Here is an 18,706-nt window from a genome sequence, read left to right on the forward strand (position 1 = left end):
ACTAAGGGGGCATCATTACTGTGTGGGGGCACTAAGGGGCACCATTACTGTGTGGGGGCACTAAGGGGCACCATTACTGTGTGGGGGCACTAAGGGGGACCATTACTGTGTGGGGGGACTAAGGGGTATCATTACTGTGTGGGGGCACTGAGCAGGCACCATTACTATGTGGGAGCACTAAGGGGAATCATTACTGTGTGGTGGCAATAAGGGGAATCATTACTGCGTGGGGGCACTAAGTGGAATCATTCCTGTGTGGGGGCACTAAGGGGGCATCATTACTGTGTGGGGGCACTAAGGGGCAACATTTCTGTGTGGGGGCACTAAGGGGAATCATTAATGTGTGGGGGCACTAAGGGGCACCATTAGTGTGGGGGCACTAAGGGGTATCATTACTGTGTGGGGGCACTAAGGGGGCATCATTACTGTGTGGGGGCACTAAGGGGCACCATTACTGTGTGGGGGCACTAAGGGGAATCATTACTGTGTGGGGGCACTAAGGGGCACCATTACTGTGTGGGGGCACTAAGGGGCACCATTACTGTGTGGGGGCACTAAGGGGTATCATTACTGTGTGGGGGCACTAAGGGGTATCATTACTGTGTGGGGGCACTAAGGGGCATCATTACTGTGTGGGGGCACTAAGGGGTATCATTACTGTGAGAGCACTAAGGGGCATCATTACTGTGTGGGGGCAGTAAGGGGGCATCATTACTGTGTGGGGGCACTAAGGGGGTGTCATTACTGTGTGGTGGTACTAAGGGGGCATCATTACTGTGTGGGGGCACTAAGGGGGAATCTTTACTGTGTGGGGGCACTAAGGGGGCATCATTACTGTGTGGGGGCACTAAGGGGAATCATTACTGTGTGGGGGCACTAAGGGGGCATCATTACTGTGTGGTGGCAATAAGGGGAATCATTACTGTGTGGGGGCACTAAGGGGGCATCATTACTGTGTGGTGGCAATAAGGGGAATCATTACTGTGTGGGGGCACTAAGGGGGCATCATTACTGTGTGGTGGCAATAAGGGGAATCATTACTGTGTGGGGGCACTAAGGGGGCATCATTACTGTGTGGGGGCACTAAGGGGCATCATTACTGTGTGGGGGCACTAAGGGGCATCATTACTGTGTGGAGGAGCTAAGTGGAATCATTACTGGGTGGGGGCACTAAGGGGGCATCATTACTGTGTGGTGGCAATAAGGGGAATCATTACTGTGTGGGGGTACTAAGGGGGCATCATTACTGTGTGGAGGCACTAAGGGGCATCATTACTGTGTGGGGGCATTAAGGGGAATCATTATTGTGTGGTGGCACTAAGTGGCATCATTCCTGTGTGGGGGCACTAAGGGGGCATTATTAATGTGTGGGGGCACTAAGGGGGCATCATTACTGTGTGGTGGCAATAAGGGGAATCATTACTGTGTGGGAGCACTAAGGGGGCATCATTACTGTGTGGGGGCACTAAGTGGAATCATTCCTGTGTGGGGGCACTAAAGGGGCATCATTAATGTGTGGGGGCACTAAGGGGGCATCATTACTGTGTGGTGGCAATAAGGGGAATCATTACTGTGTGGTGGCAATAAGGGGCATCATTAATGTGTGGGGGCACTAAGGGGCATCATTACTGTGTGGGGGCAATAAGGGGAATCATTACTGTGTGGGGGCACTAAGGGGGCATTATTACTGTGTGGGGGCACTAAGGGGAATCATTACTGTGTGGGGGCACTAAGGGGAATCATTACTGTGTGGGGGCACTAAGGGGCATCATTACTGTGTGGAGGCATCATTACTGTGTGGGGGGCAGTAAGTGGGCATCATTACTGTGTGGGGGCACTAAGGGGAAACATTACTGTGTGGGGGCACTAAGGGGCATCCTTACTGTGTGGGGGGCACTAAGGGGCATCATTACTGTGTAGGGTCATCATTAATGTGTGGGGGCACTAAGGGGCATCATTACTGTGTGGGGGCACTAAGGGGCATCATTACTATGTGGGGGCACTAATGGGAATCATTACTGTGTGGAGGCATCATTACTGTGTGGGGGCACTAAGGGGCATCTTTACTGTGTGGGGGCACTATGGGGCATCAATACTGTGTGGGGGCATCATTACTGTGTGGGGGGCACTAAGCGGCATCATTACTGTGTGGGGGCATCATTACTGTGTGGGGGGCACTAAGGGGCATCATTACTGTGTGGGGGCACTAAGGGGCATCATTACTGTGTGTGGGGCACTAAGGGGGAATCATTACTATGTGGGGGCATCATTACTGTGTGGGGGGCACTAAGGGGCATCATTACTGTGTGGGGGCATCATTACTGTGTGGGGGGCACTAAGGGGCATCATTACTGTGTGGGGGCACTAAGGGGAATCATTATTGTGTAGGGGCACTAAGGGGCATCATTACTGTGGGGGGGCACTAAGGGGCATCATTACTGTGTGGGGGCACTAAGGGGGAATCATTACTGTGTGGGGGCACTAAGGGGCATCATTACTGTGTGGAGGCATCATTACTGTGTGGGGGGCACTAAGGGGCATCATTACTGTGTGGGGGCACTAGGGGGCATCATTACTTTGTGGGGGTACTAAGGGGAATCATTACTGTGTGGGGGCACTAAGGGACATCATTACTGTGTGGGGGGCTCTAAGGGGCATCATTACTGTGTGGGGGCACTAAGGGAGCATCATTACTGTGTGAGGGGCACTAAGGGGTATCATTACTGTGTGAGGGGCACTAAGGGGTATCATTACTGTGTGAGGGGCACTAAGGGGGCATCATTACTGTGTGGGGGCTCTAAGAGGGCATCATTACTGTGTGGGGGCACTAATGGGCATCATTACTGTGTGGGGGGCAATAAGGGGGTATCATTGCTGTGTGGGGGCACTAAGGGGGCATCATTACTGTGTGGGGGCACTAAGGGGGTATCATTACTGTGTGGGGGCACTAAGGGGGCATCATTACTGTGTGGGGGCACTAAGGGGCATCATTACTGTGTGGGGGCACTAAGGGGGCATCATTACTGTGTGGGGGGCACTAAGGGGAATCATTACTGTGTGGTGGCAAAAAGGGGAATCATTACTGTGTGGGGGCACTAATGGGGCATCATTACTGTGTGGGGGCACTAAGGGGCATCATTACTGTGTGAGAGCACTAAGGGGCATCTTTACTGTGTGGGGGCACTAAGGGGGCATCATTACTGTGTGGGGGCACTAAGGGGGCATCATTACTGTGCGGGGGCACTAAGGGGGCATCATTACTGTGTGGGGGCACTAAAGGGGCGTCATTACTGTGTGGTGGTACTAAGGGGGCGTCATTACTGTGTGGGGGCACTAAGGGGGAATCATTACTGTGTGGGGGTACTAAGGGGGCATCATTACTGTGTGGGGGCACTAAGGGGCATCATTACTGTGTGAGAGCACTAAGGGGCATCATTACTGTGTGGAAGCATCATTACTGTGTGGGGGGCAGTAAGGGGCATCATTACTGTGTGGGGGCACTAAGGGGAATCATTACTGTGTGGGGGCATCATTACTGTGTTGGGGGCACTAAGGGGCATCATTACTGTGTGGGGGCACTAAGGGGCATCATTACTGTGTGGGGGCACAAAGGGGAATCATTGCTGTGTGGAGGCATCATTACTGTGTGGGGGGCACTAAGGGGCATCATTACTGTGTGGGGGCACTAAGGGGCATCATTACTGTGTGGGGGCATCATTACTGTGTGGGGGCACTAAGGGGAATCATTACTGTGTGGGGGCATCATTACTGTGTTGGGGGCACTAAGGGGGCATCATTACTGTGTGGGGGCACTAAGGGGGCATCATTACTGTGCGGGGGCACTAAGGGGGCATCATTACTGTGTGGGGGCACTAAAGGGGCGTCATTACTGTGTGGTGGTACTAAGGGGGCGTCATTACTGTGTGGGGGCACTAAGGGGGAATCATTACTGTGTGGGGGTACTAAGGGGGCATCATTACTGTGTGGGGGCACTAAGGGGCATCATTACTGTGTGAGAGCACTAAGGGGCATCATTACTGTGTGGAAGCATCATTACTGTGTGGGAGCACTAAGGGGCATCATTACTGTGTGGGGGCACTAAGGGGCATCATTACTGTGTGGGGGCATCATTACTGTGTTGGGGGCACTAAGGGGCATCATTACTGTGTGGGGGCACTAAGGGGCATCATTACTGTGTGGGGGCACAAAGGGGAATCATTGCTGTGTGGAGGCATCATTACTGTGTGGGGGGCACTAAGGGGCATCATTACTGTGTGGGGGCACTAAGGGGCATCATTACTGTGTGGGGGCATCATTACTGTGTGGGGGCACTAAGGGGCATCATTACTGTGAGGGGGCATCATTACTGTGTGGGGGGCACTAAGGGGCATCATTACTGTGTGGGGGCACTAAGGGGCATCATTACTGTGTGTGGGGCACTAAGGGGGAATCATTACTGTGTGGGGGCATCATTACTGTGTGGGGGGCACTAAGGGGCATCATTACTGTGTGGGGGCATCATTACTGTATGGGGGGCACTAAGGGGCATCATTACTGTGTGGGGGCACTAAGGGGAATCATTATTGTGTGGGGGCACCAAGGGGCATCATTACTGTGGGGGGGCACTAAGGGGCATCATTACTGTGTGGGGGGCACTAAGGGGCATCATTACTGTGTGGGGGGCACTAAGAGGCATCATTACTGTGTGGGGGCACTAAGGGGCATCATTACTGTGTGGGGGCACTAAGGGGCATCATTACTGTGTGGGGGCACTAAGGGGAATCATTACTGTGTGGGGGCACTAAGGGACATCATTACTGTGTGGGGGGCACTAAGGGACATCATTACTGTGTGGGGGGCACTAAGGGGGCATCATTACTGTGTAGGGGCACTAAGGGGTATCATTACTGTGTGAGGGGCACTAAAGGGGCATCATTACTGTGTGGGGGCACTAAGGGGGCATCATTACTGTGTGGGGGCACTAAGGGCATCATTCTGTGTGGGGGGCACTAAGGGGGTATCAATACTGTGTGGGGGCACTAAGGGGGCATCATTACTGTGTGGGGGCACTAAGGGGCATCATTACTGTGTGGGGGCACTAAGGGGGCATCATTACTGTGTGGGGGCACTAAGGGGCATCATTACTGTGTGGGGGCACTAAGGGGGCATCATTACTGTGTGGGGGCACTAAGGGGGCATCATTACTGTGTGGGGGCACTAAGGGGCATCATTACTGTATGAGAGCACTAAGGGGCATCATTACTGTGTGGGGGCACTAAGGGGGCATCATTACTCTGTGGGGGCACTAAGGGGGCATCATTACTGTGTGGGGGCACTAAGGGGGTGTCAATACTGTGTGGTGGTACTAAAGGGGCGTCATTACTGTGTGGGGGCACTAAGGGGGAATCATTACTGTGTGGGGGTACTAAGGGGGCATCCATACTGTTTGGGGGTACTAAGTGGGCATCAATACTGTGTGGGGGTACTAAGGGGGCACCATTACTGTGTGGTGGCAATAAGGGGAATCATTACTGTGTGGGGGCACTAAGGGGGCATCATTACTGTGTGGTGGCAATAAGGGGAATCATTACTGTGTGGGGGCACTAAGGGGGCATCATTACTGTGTGGGGGCACTAAGGGGGTGTCATTACTGTGTGGTGGTACTAAAGGGGCGTCATTACTGTGTGAGGGCACTAAGGGGGAATCATTACTGTGTGGGGGTACTAAGGGGGCATCAATACTGTGTGGGGGTACTAAGGGGGCATCAATACTGTGTGGGGGTACTAAGTGGGCATCATTACTGTGTGGTGGCTATAAGGGGAATCATTACTGTGTGGGGGCACTAAGGGGGCATCATTACTGTGTGTTGGCAATAAGGGGAATCATTACTGTGTGGGGGCACTAAGGGGGCATCATTACTGTGTGGTGGCAATAAGGGGCATCATTACTGTGTGGGGGCACTAAGGGGGCATCATTACTGTGTGGGGGGCACTAAGGGGAATCAATACTGTGTGGTGGCAATAAGGGGCATCATTACTGTGTGGGGGCACTAAGGGGGCATCATTACTGTGTGGGGGCACTAAGGGGCATCATTACTGTGTGAGAGCACTAAGGGGCATCATTACTGTGTGGGGGCACTAAGGGGGCATCATTACTCTCTGGGGGCACTAAGGGGGCATCATTACTGTGTGGGGGCACTAAGGGGGCATCATTACTGTGTGGGGGCACTAAGGGGGTGTCATTACTGTGTGGTGGTACTAAAGGGGCGTCATTACTGTGTGGGGGCACTAAGGGGGAATCATTACTGTGTGGGGGTACTAAGGGGGCATCAATACTGTGTGCGGGTACTAAGGGGGCATCAATACTGTGTGGGGGTACTAAGGGGGCATCATTACTGTGTGGTGGCAATAAGGGTAATAATTACTGTGTGGGGGCACTAAGGGGGCATCATTACTGTGTGGTGGCAATAAGGGGAATCATTACTGTGTGGGGGCACTAAGGGGGCATCATTACTGTGTGGTGGCAATAAGGGGAATCATTACTGTGTGGGGGCACTAAGGGGGCATCATTACTGTGTGGGGGCACTAAGGGGAATCATTACTGTGTGGGGGCACTAAGGGGGCATCATTACTGTGTGGTGGCAATAAGGGGAATCATTACTGTGTGGGGGCACTAAGGGGGCATCATTACTGTGTGGTGGCAATAAGGGGAATCATTACTGTGTGGGGGCACTAAGGGGGCATCATTACTGTGTGGGGGCACTAAGTGGAATCATTCCTGTGTGGGGGCACTAAGGGGAATCATTACTGTGTGGTGGCAATAAGGGGAATCATTACTGTGTGGTGGCAATAAGGGGCATCATTACTGTGTGGGGGCACTAAGGGGAATCATTACTGTGTGGGGGCACTAAGGGGGCATCATTACTGTGTGGTGGCATTAAGGGGAATCATTACTGTGTGATGGCACTAAGGGGGCATCATTACTGTGTGGTGGCAATAAGGGGAATCATTACTGTGTGGTGGCAATAAGGGGCATCATTACTGTGTGGGGGCACTAAGGGGCATCATTACTGTATAGGGGCACTAAGTGGAATCATTCCTGTGTGGGGGCACTAAGGGGAATCATTACTGTGTGGGGGCACTAAGGGGCATCATTACTGTGTGGGGGGCACTAAGGGGCATCATTACTGTGTGGGGGGCACTAAGGGGCATCATTACTGTGTGGGGGCACTAAGGGGCATCATTACTGTGTGGGGGCATCATTACTGTGTGGGGGCACTAAGGGGCATCATTACTGTGTGGGGGCACTAAGGGGAATCATTACTGTGTGGAGGCATCATTATTGTGTGGGGGGCACTAAGGGGCATCATTACTGTGTGGGGGCACTAAGGGGCATCATTACTGTGTGGGGGCATCATTACTGTGTGGGGGGCACTAAGGGGCATCATTACTGTGTGGGGGCATCATTACTGTGTGTGGGGCACTAAGGGGCATCATTACTGTGTGGGGGCACTAAGGGGCATCATTACTGTGTGTGGGGCACTAAGGGGGAATCATTACTGTGTGGGGGCATCATTACTGTGTGGGGGCACTAAGGGGCATCATTACTGTGTGGGGGCATCATTACTGTGTGGGGGCACTAAGGGGAATCATTATTGTGTGGGGGCATCATTACTGTGTGTGGGGCACTAAGGGGCATCATTACTGCGTGGGGGCACTAAGGGGCATCATTACTGTGTGTGGGGCACTAAGGGGGAATCATTACTGTGTGGGGGCATCATTACTGTGTGGGGGGCACTAAGGGGCATCATTACTGTGTGGGGGCATCATTACTGTGTGGGGGCACTAAGGGGAATCATTATTGTGTGGGGGCACCAAGGGGCATCATTACTGTGGGGGGGCACTAAGGGGCATCATTACTGTGTGGGGGCACTAAGGGGGAATCATTACTGTGTGGGGGCACTAAGGGGCATCATTACTGTGTGGGGGCATCATTACTGTGTGGGGGCACTAAGGGGCATCATTACTGTGTGGGGGCACTAAGGGGCATCATTACTGTGTGGGGGCATTAAGGGGCATCATTACTGTGTGGGGGCACTAAGGGGCATCATTACTGTGTGGGGGCATCATTACTGTGTGGGGGCACTAAGGGGCATCATTACTGTGTGGGGGCACTAAGGGGCATCATTACTGTGTGGGGGCATTAAGGGGCATCATTACTGTGTGGGGGCACTAAGGGGAATCATTACTGTGTGGGGGCACTAAGGGACATCATTACTGTGTGGGGGCACTAAGGGGCATCATTACTGTGTGGGGGCACTAAGGGGGCATCATTACTGTGTAGGGGCACTAAGGAGTATCATTACTGTGTGAGGGGCACTAAGGGGGCATCATTACTGTGTGGGGGCACTAAGGGGGCATCATTACTGTGTGGGGGCACTAAGGGGCATCATTACTGTGTGGGGGCACTAAGGGGGTATCATTACTGTGTGGGGGCACTAAGGGGGCATCATTACTGTGTGGGGGCACTAAGGGGGTATCATTACTGTGTGGGGGCACTAAGGGGGCATCATTACTGTGTGGGGGCACTAAGGGGCATCATTACTGTGTGGGGGCACTAAGGGGGCATCATTACTGTGTGGGGGGCACTAAGGGGAATCATTACTGTGTGGTGGCAATAAGGGGCATCATTACTGTGTGGGGGCACTAAGGGGGCATCATTACTGTGTGGGGGCACTAAGGGGCATCATTACTGTGTGAGAGCACTAAGGGGCATCATTACTGTGTGGGGGCACTAAGGGGGCATCATTACTCTGTGGGGGCACTAAGGGGGCATCATTACTGTGTGGGGGCACTAAGGGGGTATCATTACTGTGTGGGGGCACTAAGGGGGTGTCATTACTGTGTGGTGGTACTAAGGGGGTGTCATTACTGTGTGGGGGCACTAAGGGGGAATCATTACTGTGTGGGGGTACTAAGGGGGCATCAATACTGTGTGGGGGTACTAAGGGGGCATCAATACTGTGTGGGGGTACTAAGGGGGCATCATTACTGTGTGGTGGCAATAAGGGGAATCATTCCTGTGTGGGGGCACTAAGGGGGCATCATTACTGTGTGGGGGCACTTAGTGGAATCATTCCTGTGTGGGGGCACTAAGGGGAATCATTACTGTGTGGTGGCAATAAGGGGCATCATTACTGTGTGGGGGCACTAAGGGGAATCATTACTGTGTGGGGGCACTAAGGGGGCATCATTACTGTGTGGTGGCAATAATGGGAATCATTACTGTGTGGGGGCACTAAGGGGGCATCATTACTGTGTGGTGGCAATAAGGGGAATCATTACTGTGTGGGGGCACTAAGGGGGCATCATTACTGTGTGGGGGGCACTAAGGGGAATCATTACTGTGTGGGGGCACTAAGGGGAATCATTACTGTGTGAGGGCACTAAGGGGCATCATTACTGTGTGGGGGGCACTAAGGGGAATCATTACTGTGTGGGGGCACTAAGGGGAATCATTACTGTGTGAGGGCACTAAGGGGCATCATTACTGTGTGGGGGGCACTAAGGGGAATCATTACTGTGTGGGGGCACTAAGTGGCATCATTACTGTGTGGGGGCATCATTACTGTGTGGGGGCACTAAGGGGCATCATTACTGTGTGGGGGGCATTAAGGGGCATCATTACTGTGTGGGGGGCACTAAGGGGCATCATTACTGTGTGGGGGGCACTAAGGGGTATCATTACTGTGTGGGGGCATCATTACTGTGTGGGGGGCACTAAGAGGAATCATTACTGTGTGGGGGGCACTAAGGGGCATCATTACTGTGTGGGGGGCACTAAGGGGAATCATTACTGTGTGAGGGGCACTAAGAGGAATCATTACTGTGTGGGGGGCACTAAGAGGAATCATTACTGTGTGGGGGGCACTAAGGGGAATCATTACTGTGTGGGGGGCACTAAGGGGAATCATTACTGTGTGAGGGCACTAAGGGGCATCATTACTGTGTGAGGGCACTAAGGGGAATCATTACTGTGTGAGGGCACTAAGGGGAATCATTACTGTGTGGGGGCACTAAGTGGCATCATTACTGTGTGGGGGCACTAAGGGGAATCATTACTGTGTGAGGGCACTAAGGGGAATCATTACTGTGTGAGGGCACTAAGGGGAATCATTACTGTGTGGGGGCACTAAGTGGCATCATTACTGTGTGGGGGCACTAAGGGGCATCATTACTGATTGGCTGCAGCGCTCATCTTCAGTATAGTTTTTAAGATGAGGTTGTGTGAGTAGTGGAGGCATCACTTATACTGTGTGTGGACACTAAGCTATGGCCATGGGGCAAAAACTGGTACTATTACTTTGTGCGGCAGAGGCGGGCACTAGTTAGAGAAAAAAAAAACCTTCCGTGTCCCACTGCCCTGTACAGCTACGGAGTCCCAAGTGTACCATCAGATGGTCAGAGCACCATTTCTTTGTGTGGACTTCCCCTGTAACGAACCTCCAATCTCCTGACGCCGTGTGACGTCACCCAGAGCCGCTGATGATCCCTTGGAGTCCTAGCACACAATCACTAAGGTAGCGTGGCCGAGCGGTCTAAGGCGCTGGATTTAGGCTCCAGTCTCTCTGGAGGCGTGGGTTCGAATCCCACCGCTGCCATCCTTTTATTTATTTATTTTTTATTCCCTTCTGTGTGCGCTCAGTGATTGCACTTCTGAATAAACGGATGGCACCGACGTTCTCACCGGCCTCCGGCGCTTTGTGTCTTACTGCGCCCACATACAGAGCGGCGGCAGACATTTTGTTGTAGTCTATGAAGTATCCAATCACTCGTCTCCGGCGCCTGATGATGTCAGTGAGACTTACTGCAATCCTATTGGTTGTTTAGAGACGTCACCGTCTCGCGCCTTTTTCGGCCTCGGCAACGGCGACTGGTTGCTTAGCAACACGGAGAGCTCGGGCCTGAGAGCAGGTAATGGTGCCGGGACGGTCGATGTGATGAGGGTGATGATGGGCAGACATGGCCGCTGGGGCAGAGGCAGTAATACCTCACTCTGGATGTTTCTACATGGTGGGGAAAGCCTATAAAGGCGAAAACAGCACTGCTACTGAAAAACTACAACTCCCAGCATGCCCAGATAGCCGTTGTCGGCCAGGGCATGCTGGGAGTTGTAGTTTTGCAGCTGTTGCTCAGAGACCACCTATCTACAATGTGGAATTCACATAGGAGCTGTTGTGACCTGCTGCGGCTGCCGTGACCCCATGCTGGTCCTGTTCACACAGGGCGGCCTGTTGTGATGTGTCCTGACCCTCCGTTGGGGTGCAGCCACTTCTCACAGCCCATCGGGGGTATGTGACGCCGCTAGGCCCGCTCACGAGGCCGTCAGGGTGGACCGGGACCTGTAATCATAAAACGGGTGAGAAAAGCTCCTTAAACCGCACTTACCGGCCCGATTCCTTGGTCACTGACCGATATAATGGTTGTTGGTGCGTAAAAAACGGATAAAGTATGTATAAAAATACCCGGGGTGCAGAATTGGGGAACGTGATTGTCGAGAGCTTTATAGGGACCTTTACTTTGGGAAAACCCCTAAACGTGCCCTAAGTCACCCTCCCCGGGTCCAGCGCTGAGCGTCCCGGGGTCCATTATTGTCCGCAGCTCTTACATCATGTGGTCAGTGCTGCAACCAATCACCGAGCTCATCGATTGACTGCAGCGCCGTCCGTGTGATGAGAGTAACTGACCCGGGGAGGGGGAGTAATGCGCAGTTTGCTTTAAAAAAAAAAAATAAAAACACCACAGACAAGTGAGAGGGGGAAAATACTTGGTGGCGGCACAAATGGTGCAGGACAACCCACACCGATCACATCGAAGCTCCGCATGTCGGCCGTGGTTCATCATCAGCGTCCTGTCTTGCAGGTGTCATGGCGGTGATCAGCAGCCTGGTGCCCGCCCGCTTTCTTACACTCACCGCCCACCTGGTCATCGTCATCACCATCTTTTGGTCACGGGTAAGTTCTCCTGATGCACATCATTTCACCATTCTCAAGGTCTCCGCTTGCTGTCAGTGAATGGGAAGAGGAATTGTTTTACATCCAAAAACTGATAGTGAGAATCCCCTTTCTGCTCATAAAGTCCTTCTCCCAGGGCTGACAGCAATCAGGGGGGTCCCCAGTCACAAAGCGTAATGAAAGAGGCAGAGTTTCCTTCTAATTCAGCATCGAGGAGACCTGGTGTATAGTAGTCTGGATTATCAGATAGACTGATTTCCTGGCACAACACGTGTGGGCACATTACACGTCAGCGCTCATGGGCACGGGGTAGTGGAGACGGACCCCTCATAAATGAGAAGCTGAAGATACAAGGCGGGTGGTGGGGGGTTATCGGGCCGTGTGAGGGCGACGCTCTACATCACCAGTAATGTCTGCTGTCCTAGGAGAATAATGTCCTCGCCTGTCTGCCCCTGGAGTACACGCAAGACCAGTTCAAGGCCGCAGATACTGAGTAAGTACCGAGATGAAGAGGGAGAAACAGAGAGGAGGGCTGTGAGTCTCCTCCCCCTGCAGGGTGATACAGATAGGCGGAGCTATTAGTCTCCTCCCCCTGGAGGGTGATACAGATAGGAGAAGCTATGAGTCTCCTCCCCCTGGAGGGTGATACAGATAGGAGAAGCTATGAGTCTCCTCCCCCTGCAGGGTGATACAGATAGGAGGAGCTATGAGTCCCCTCCCCCTGCAGGGTGATACAGATAGGAGGCGCTATGAGTCTCCTTCCCCTGCAGGGTGATACAGATAGGAGGAGCTATTAGTCGCCTCCCCCTGCAGGGTGATACAGATAGGAGGAGCTATTAGTCTCCTCCCCCTGCAGGGTGATACATATAGGAGCTATGAGTCTCCTCCCCCTGCAGCGTGATGATGATAGGAGGAGCTATGAGTCCCCTCCCCCTGCAGGGTGATACAGATAGCAGCTGTGGTCGCCCGTCCTCCATGTGTGACCCCGTCTCTCTCTTGCAGGCTGATCGTTGCTCTGTCGGTGACGTTGGGGATGTTCCTCATTGAGCTGGCTGGATTCTTCTCCGGGGTGTCCATGTTCAACAACACCCAGGGCGTCCTCTGTATCCTTCTGTGTCGCCCTAGTACAGACATTAGTGGTTCTCCTACAGTATCACCAGACATACTGCGGGGTATGGGTTCTATTATTGGTGTGTCTGGGTGCAGTGACATCACCGGGACGTTCTGTGATGTCATTGTATGCCTGGAAAGCTTAAAGTGCACCCGTCACCTTTTGGCCGCTATAAGCTGCGGCCGCTGCCGTTCAGGGCTAATCTCACATTCTATAATGCTGCAGATAAGCCCCCGATCCCACCTGCAAGATAAGAATTATAAGCTTTATTATACTCACCCGGGGGGTGGGGGGGGCGGTCCGATGAGCATCGCAGGTTCCGGCGCCTCCCATCTTCTTGCGATGTCGCCCTCCTGCTTGCTTCATCGCTCCCTGGCATCGCGCTCCGCAGGCGTCCTTATCTTCCTGAGTACTGCAGTGCGCAGGGGCCGGGAAAGGTCAGAGAGGTCCAGCGCCTGCGCGCTGCAGTACTCTGCTCTGCCCTCACCAGGGAAGATAAGTACGCCTGCGCAGGAGCGCGATGCCGGGGAGCGATGAAGCAAGCAGGAGGGCGACATCGCAAGAAGATGGCAGGCGCCGGAACCAGACCGCCCCCGGGTGAGTATAATAAAACTTATTTTTGTTATCTTTCAGGTCGGACCGGGTCTTATATATTATAGAATGCTGTATATCAGCCCTGAAAGGCAGTGGCCGCAGCTTATAGCGGCCAAAACAGCTGACAGGTTCACATTAAAAAACCTACAAGAAGCAAAATAAGCCTAAACCCTGCTGTAACTAAATCAGTAAAAAGCAAAAATATAATTAAATAACACAGAGTCATAAAAGACGTCCCACCGTCTACAAGGTGACTGATCGGGACGGTCCTGGAAAGCTGCCCAGTACGGCCGTCACACAGCGCCATCTGCAGGCGCTGCTCACGTTACGTCAGTGGTGACATTGCCGATCGCCTGCGTGCTGTGATGTGGCGTTATACCGAGCAGTGCCATCTGGTGGCTGGTGTGGTAATCCTTTTTTGCAGTATGCAGCGTGTGTCAGCAGGGGGCGCTTTATGGCCTTTCTTGCTGTGAGGAGTGGTCACCATCATTGTTTGTCCATAACCCCTTCCTGCAGCCATCGGGGCCCACGCCAGCGCCTGCGTGGCCCTTCTGTTCTACCTCTTCGAGGCCTGGACGTGCGCCGTGTACTGGTGGATATTTGCTTTGTGCAGGTAAGTGCCGAGGACACCATATTGTACAGCTTTATTGTTTGTCCTCCTCACTCTCAGACCCTGTCACTGCCTTCCTTGACTCTCTGGTATCAGCCCTGGCCGCCCACTGCTCGGCATCGGTCAGCCTGTCCTTGTTTGTCACCCAGAAGTGGGAGTGCGCCACCTATTGGTATATCTTTGGCTTCTGCAGGTACAATGGGCTGTGGGGGTTACAGAAGGGGGAGGAAAAGATGACGGAGCAACCCCTAAGAGGAGCTATGAAAAGGGACCACCAAATGTAGTGATGGCTGCACCCAGGGGTCTTCTCATTCTCCAGACTGGTGTGGTCGCCCTCTGTTGGACAGTCATTGTACCAAGTCTACCAATACCTAAATTTACAGCTGCAATCTAAGTTATTCACCCCCCATTGTAAATTTGGTTTATTAGCAAAATGTCCACATTTTCTACAGTTTCCAATAAACCAATGAAAGAAGAACAATGTAAAGTGCTGAACATAACTAATTAAGCCAAAACCCAGAATTATTATGCACGTCATGATATCTGTCATTAGTACTTAGTAGAGCTCATCTGGCTGTTATGACCTGCTGCGGACGTGATGTATAGAGAGTCACCTTCTTCTGGCGGCTTTCCTGAGGCACTTTGCTCATGAGTACAAAGTTATAGAAACAAAGGTGTACTACAGGAAAGCATGGTGGGGGCTTGATGATGTCAGTGAAGCATGGTGGGGGCTCGTTCTTGCTTTGTTTTATCTGTCATTATAAACCTGTAACTTATGGGGGGCAGGTTGATTAAATGAAGTATCTGGAAATCCTTGGAGAAAACTTAATTTCTTCTGTGAGAAGCTGATGCTCAAGACCTTCTAACAGGACAATGATCCGCAGCACCTCACAGTGCACCACGGCTCGGTTTACAGTGGAGGTTGAATGATTTTGATGCAGCTGTATGTTGTGCTGCAGCCGCCACATACGATCTGAAGCACAGAGATAAGACTGGCTGTGCTCCAGAGTCTCTGGAGTAAATGTTTCCATTCATTGACAGCAGACAGAGATCCTTAAACCTTGGCACAAAGACTGTCTTGTTTACTGTGTGTGTCTGTGTGAATGTGACAGTATGAAAGATAGAAGAAGGGTGGAGGAGGGTAAGATGGACGCTGACACCAGTCTTGATATTTTTTCTGTTGTGTTCTCTTTCCACAGCGCCCTCCCGGCCTTCACAGAAATCATCATCTTCATCGCTGTGTTAGGGTTGAAGAGGAAGCCCTTATGATGTTATAACCAGCCCTCTGATGTCAGCTCCGGCCTTCTGATGTCATCACCAGCCCTCTGATGTCATCACCAGCCCTCTGATGTCATCACCAGCCTTCTGATGTCATCACCAGCCCTTTGATGTTATCATCAGCCCTCTGATGTCATTACCAGCCTTCTGATGTCATTACCAGCCCTTTGATGTCATCACCAGCCCTTTGATGTCATCACCAGCCCTTTGATGTCATCACCAGCCCTCTGATGTCAGCTCCGGCCTTCTGATGTCAGCACCGGCCCTCTGATGTCATCACCAGCCTTCTGATGTCATCACCAGCCCTCTGATGTTATCACCAGCCCTCTGATGTAATCTCTGTCCTTCTGATGTCATCACCGGCCTTCTGATGTCATCACCGGCCTTCTGATGTCATCACCAGCCTTCTGATGTCATCACCAGCCGTCTGATGTCATCACCAGCCCTTTGATGTTATCACCAGCCCTCTGATGTAAGCTCCGGCCTTCTGATGTCATCACCAGCCTTCTGATGTCATCACCAGCCCTTTGATGTTATCACCAGCCCTCTGATGTAAGCTCCGGCCTTCTGATGTCATCACCAGCCCTCTGATGTCTTCACCAGCCCTCTGATGTCATCACCGGCCTTCTGATGTTATCACCGGCCCTCTGTTGTTATCCCCAGCCCTCTGATGTAAACTCTGTCCTTCTTATGTCAGCTCCAGCCTTCTGATGTTATTACCAGCCTTCTGATGTCAGCTCTGTTCCCGTGATGTAAGCATCAGCCTCTGTGATGATGTATGACGAGGTGCTGTCCCTCGTGATGATAGCCCCTACCCCGTGATGTCGGCACCGTCCTTATGATGACAGCACCGGCATGGTGATGTCAGATCCGTCCCTCTACACCACTAAAAAAAGTCAAACATGGTGTCATTCATGGACACAAGTGTCTCCTCTGCTGCTTGCTCTCAGCCCAGACTAATCCCACCATCCTCATGGAGAGTGTGAGCTGTGACATCTAGTGGGACAGGAGGCAGCTTCACTATGGTCAATATTTGCTTAAAGGGCTATTCCCATCTCACTCCTTTTTCCATATCCCATTCTAGATATGGGACCTTCATCTACCAGACATTTCTGGAGTATCCTTTGGATTAGCCATAGATGTCTGAGATTTCTGTTGTTTGATGAGGGTCGTTCAAGAATCAACAGTAGAGCGGAGGAGTCCTCTTTGCGACTCTCCACTTTGATTCCTGCTCTTGAGGTGATAGACAGGCCACTTAGCCAGGCAGCCGCTGATCTCCTGTCTTCTAGGTCAGCCTAACATGGAGACCTACGGGATCTTACTTTTCTAGTGTCTGACGTTTACAGACCAGCCATCTGTCCCTCAGGCTATGTGCACACGCTAGCGTTTTTAAACGCTCAGGAAAAGGATCCCCTTCCCAGAAATCGCGCGTTTTTTTCCGCCCGATTTTTGACGCGATTTTGACGCGTTTTTGACGCGTTTTTTGACGCGTTTTTTGACACGCGATTTCTGGGATCATTGGGGATGGCTAAAAACGATCAGCAATGCGGAAATTAATGAGCATGCTGCGTTTTTAGCCGCTAAGCGATTCCTGAGCGGTTAAAAACGCATGCATTGGCACAGAAAGCCAAAAACGCATGCTAATTAATTTGATGCATCTTTTAAGCGTTTCTGCAGCGTCTGATCCGGCTCAAACGCTGTGGAAACGCTTAAAAAAACGCATCGTGTGCACACAGCCTTAGGGTGATATCACAGGCTGTCGGCATGCTGGGAGTTGTAGTTTTGCCACAGCCGAAATGACAGAAGATGAAGACCACCAGTGCAGGTTAATGGGGTTGCCCCACATACACAAGGACTTCTCAATCAATAAGTCTTGGAATAACAATAAGTTTTACAACAGGAGGTGGAAAAACAAGTCATTGTGGTGAGCTCCTCCTTATAAAGGATCCGCTGCTGTGTCCTGTGCCCGACCACATGGAGGCGCTACAGCTGGGGTGGAGAGGAAGCAGAAGGCGTGGAGCACAGCTCCGGAGTGAAAGACGTTACTGCTCTCCCTGCTTCTGAGCACCAGGCGTACGTTATTTCCCTGGAGCTTTGCCCGTCTCCTTCACTCCGCGGCGGCGCTCTCTGTAGTGATGAGCTGTGTGATCGGTTCAGGGGCCCGGTCGGCCGCTGAGTTTGTACGTCTCCTGCTTTAGATGGGCCAGCGAAGCCCTGGATAATCTCACCTCTTTGATAACACTGACAAGCAGGGAAATGAGTTATCTCACATAAAGAACCAGCTGAGAGTCGCTGTCCGTGGCAGGAGCAGTGTGTGCGGCCTCCACCTGGTCGGGCACAGATGTCACAGCAGCGGAGCCTCTATATGATGATCTCAGCGTCACATCCATGTGCGGACCGTCATCTTATTCCGAGATCTATTGGGTACACTGCAGTTTTCTGTAACACCGGGACCTCGCGGGCTGTCCAGCACGGGGATGACGCCGCACGTACAGGACGGCTTTACACTACACTTTATACTTTTTCTATGACAGATTCTTCGTTATATTTTTTATTACCTTTTTTGTTTTTTTTAAGTATTTTGGCTACAGATGACAGAAAATGAAGCATTGACTTTTCTACAATGTTTGTAATAATGATTTCATAAATATATTTATTACAAGATTTGTGTTTTCTGTGCATTGGTATGTGATAACATCTCCTGTACTGCAAGTGAAAGGGGCTTTATCTCAAAGTTTCATTTTATCTTTTAAAAATAGATTTTACATAAAATGTATTCATCTCCTCTATTACACTCCAGAGCTGCACTCACTATTCTGCTGCTGCAGTCACTGTGTACATACATTACATTACTGATCCTGAGTTACCTCCTGTATTATACTCCAGAGCTGCACTCACTATTCTGCTGCTGCAGTCACTGTGTACATACATTACATTACTGATCCTGAGTTACATCCTGTATTATACCCCAGAGCTGCACTCACTATTCTGCTGGTGCAGTCACTGTGTACATACATTACATTACTGATCCTGAGTTACATCCTGTATTATACTCCAGAGCTGCACTCACTATTCTGCTGCTGCAGTCACTGTGTACATA

General features: G+C 51.8%; 1 protein-coding gene and 1 non-coding gene across 5 annotated transcripts; both read left to right on the forward strand.

Moving 5' to 3' along the window:
- The first annotated feature begins 10,446 nt into the window (after nucleotides 1–10,446).
- On the forward strand, nucleotides 10,447–18,362 carry TMEM107 (transmembrane protein 107). Of its 4 annotated transcripts, none has more exons than XM_073551625.1 (6): nucleotides 10,447–10,579; nucleotides 11,922–12,013; nucleotides 12,439–12,506; nucleotides 13,016–13,116; nucleotides 14,235–14,331; nucleotides 15,528–18,362. In XM_073551625.1, the coding sequence occupies exons 2-6, from the start codon at nucleotides 11,927–11,929 to the stop codon at nucleotides 15,595–15,597; spliced, it is 423 nt and encodes a 140-aa protein (XP_073407726.1). In that variant the 5' UTR covers nucleotides 10,447–10,579; nucleotides 11,922–11,926; the 3' UTR covers nucleotides 15,598–18,362. The 4 variants fall into 4 exon arrangements, with proteins under 4 accessions (XP_073407726.1, XP_073407724.1, XP_073407723.1 ...); XM_073551623.1 differs by lacking the exon at nucleotides 10,447–10,579 and adding an exon at nucleotides 10,717–10,973; XM_073551622.1 differs by lacking the exon at nucleotides 10,447–10,579 and adding an exon at nucleotides 11,171–11,418.
- TRNAL-UAG (transfer RNA leucine (anticodon UAG)) lies at nucleotides 10,579–10,660 on the forward strand. Its single transcript has one exon. It is a non-coding gene; the product is annotated as a tRNA-Leu (tRNA).
- Nucleotides 18,363–18,706: the final 344 nt, after the last annotated feature.

The sequence above is a fragment of the Dendrobates tinctorius genome, unplaced genomic scaffold, assembly GCF_039654945.1.
Source record: "Dendrobates tinctorius isolate UK_male_01 unplaced genomic scaffold, ASM3965494v1 ptg000178l, whole genome shotgun sequence".
NCBI classification, from domain to species: domain Eukaryota; kingdom Metazoa; phylum Chordata; class Amphibia; order Anura; family Dendrobatidae; genus Dendrobates; species Dendrobates tinctorius.

Coding starts and splice junctions, on each gene's coding strand:
- TMEM107 (XM_073551625.1), top strand. CDS start 11,927: ATGGCGGTGATCAGCAGCCTGGTGCCCGCCCGCTTTCTTACACTCACC. Junction 12,014..12,438: donor TCACCATCTTTTGGTCACGG/GTAAGTTCTCCT, acceptor CTGCTGTCCTAG/GAGAATAATGTCCTCGCCTG. Junction 12,507..13,015: donor TTCAAGGCCGCAGATACTGA/GTAAGTACCGAG, acceptor TCTCTCTTGCAG/GCTGATCGTTGCTCTGTCGG.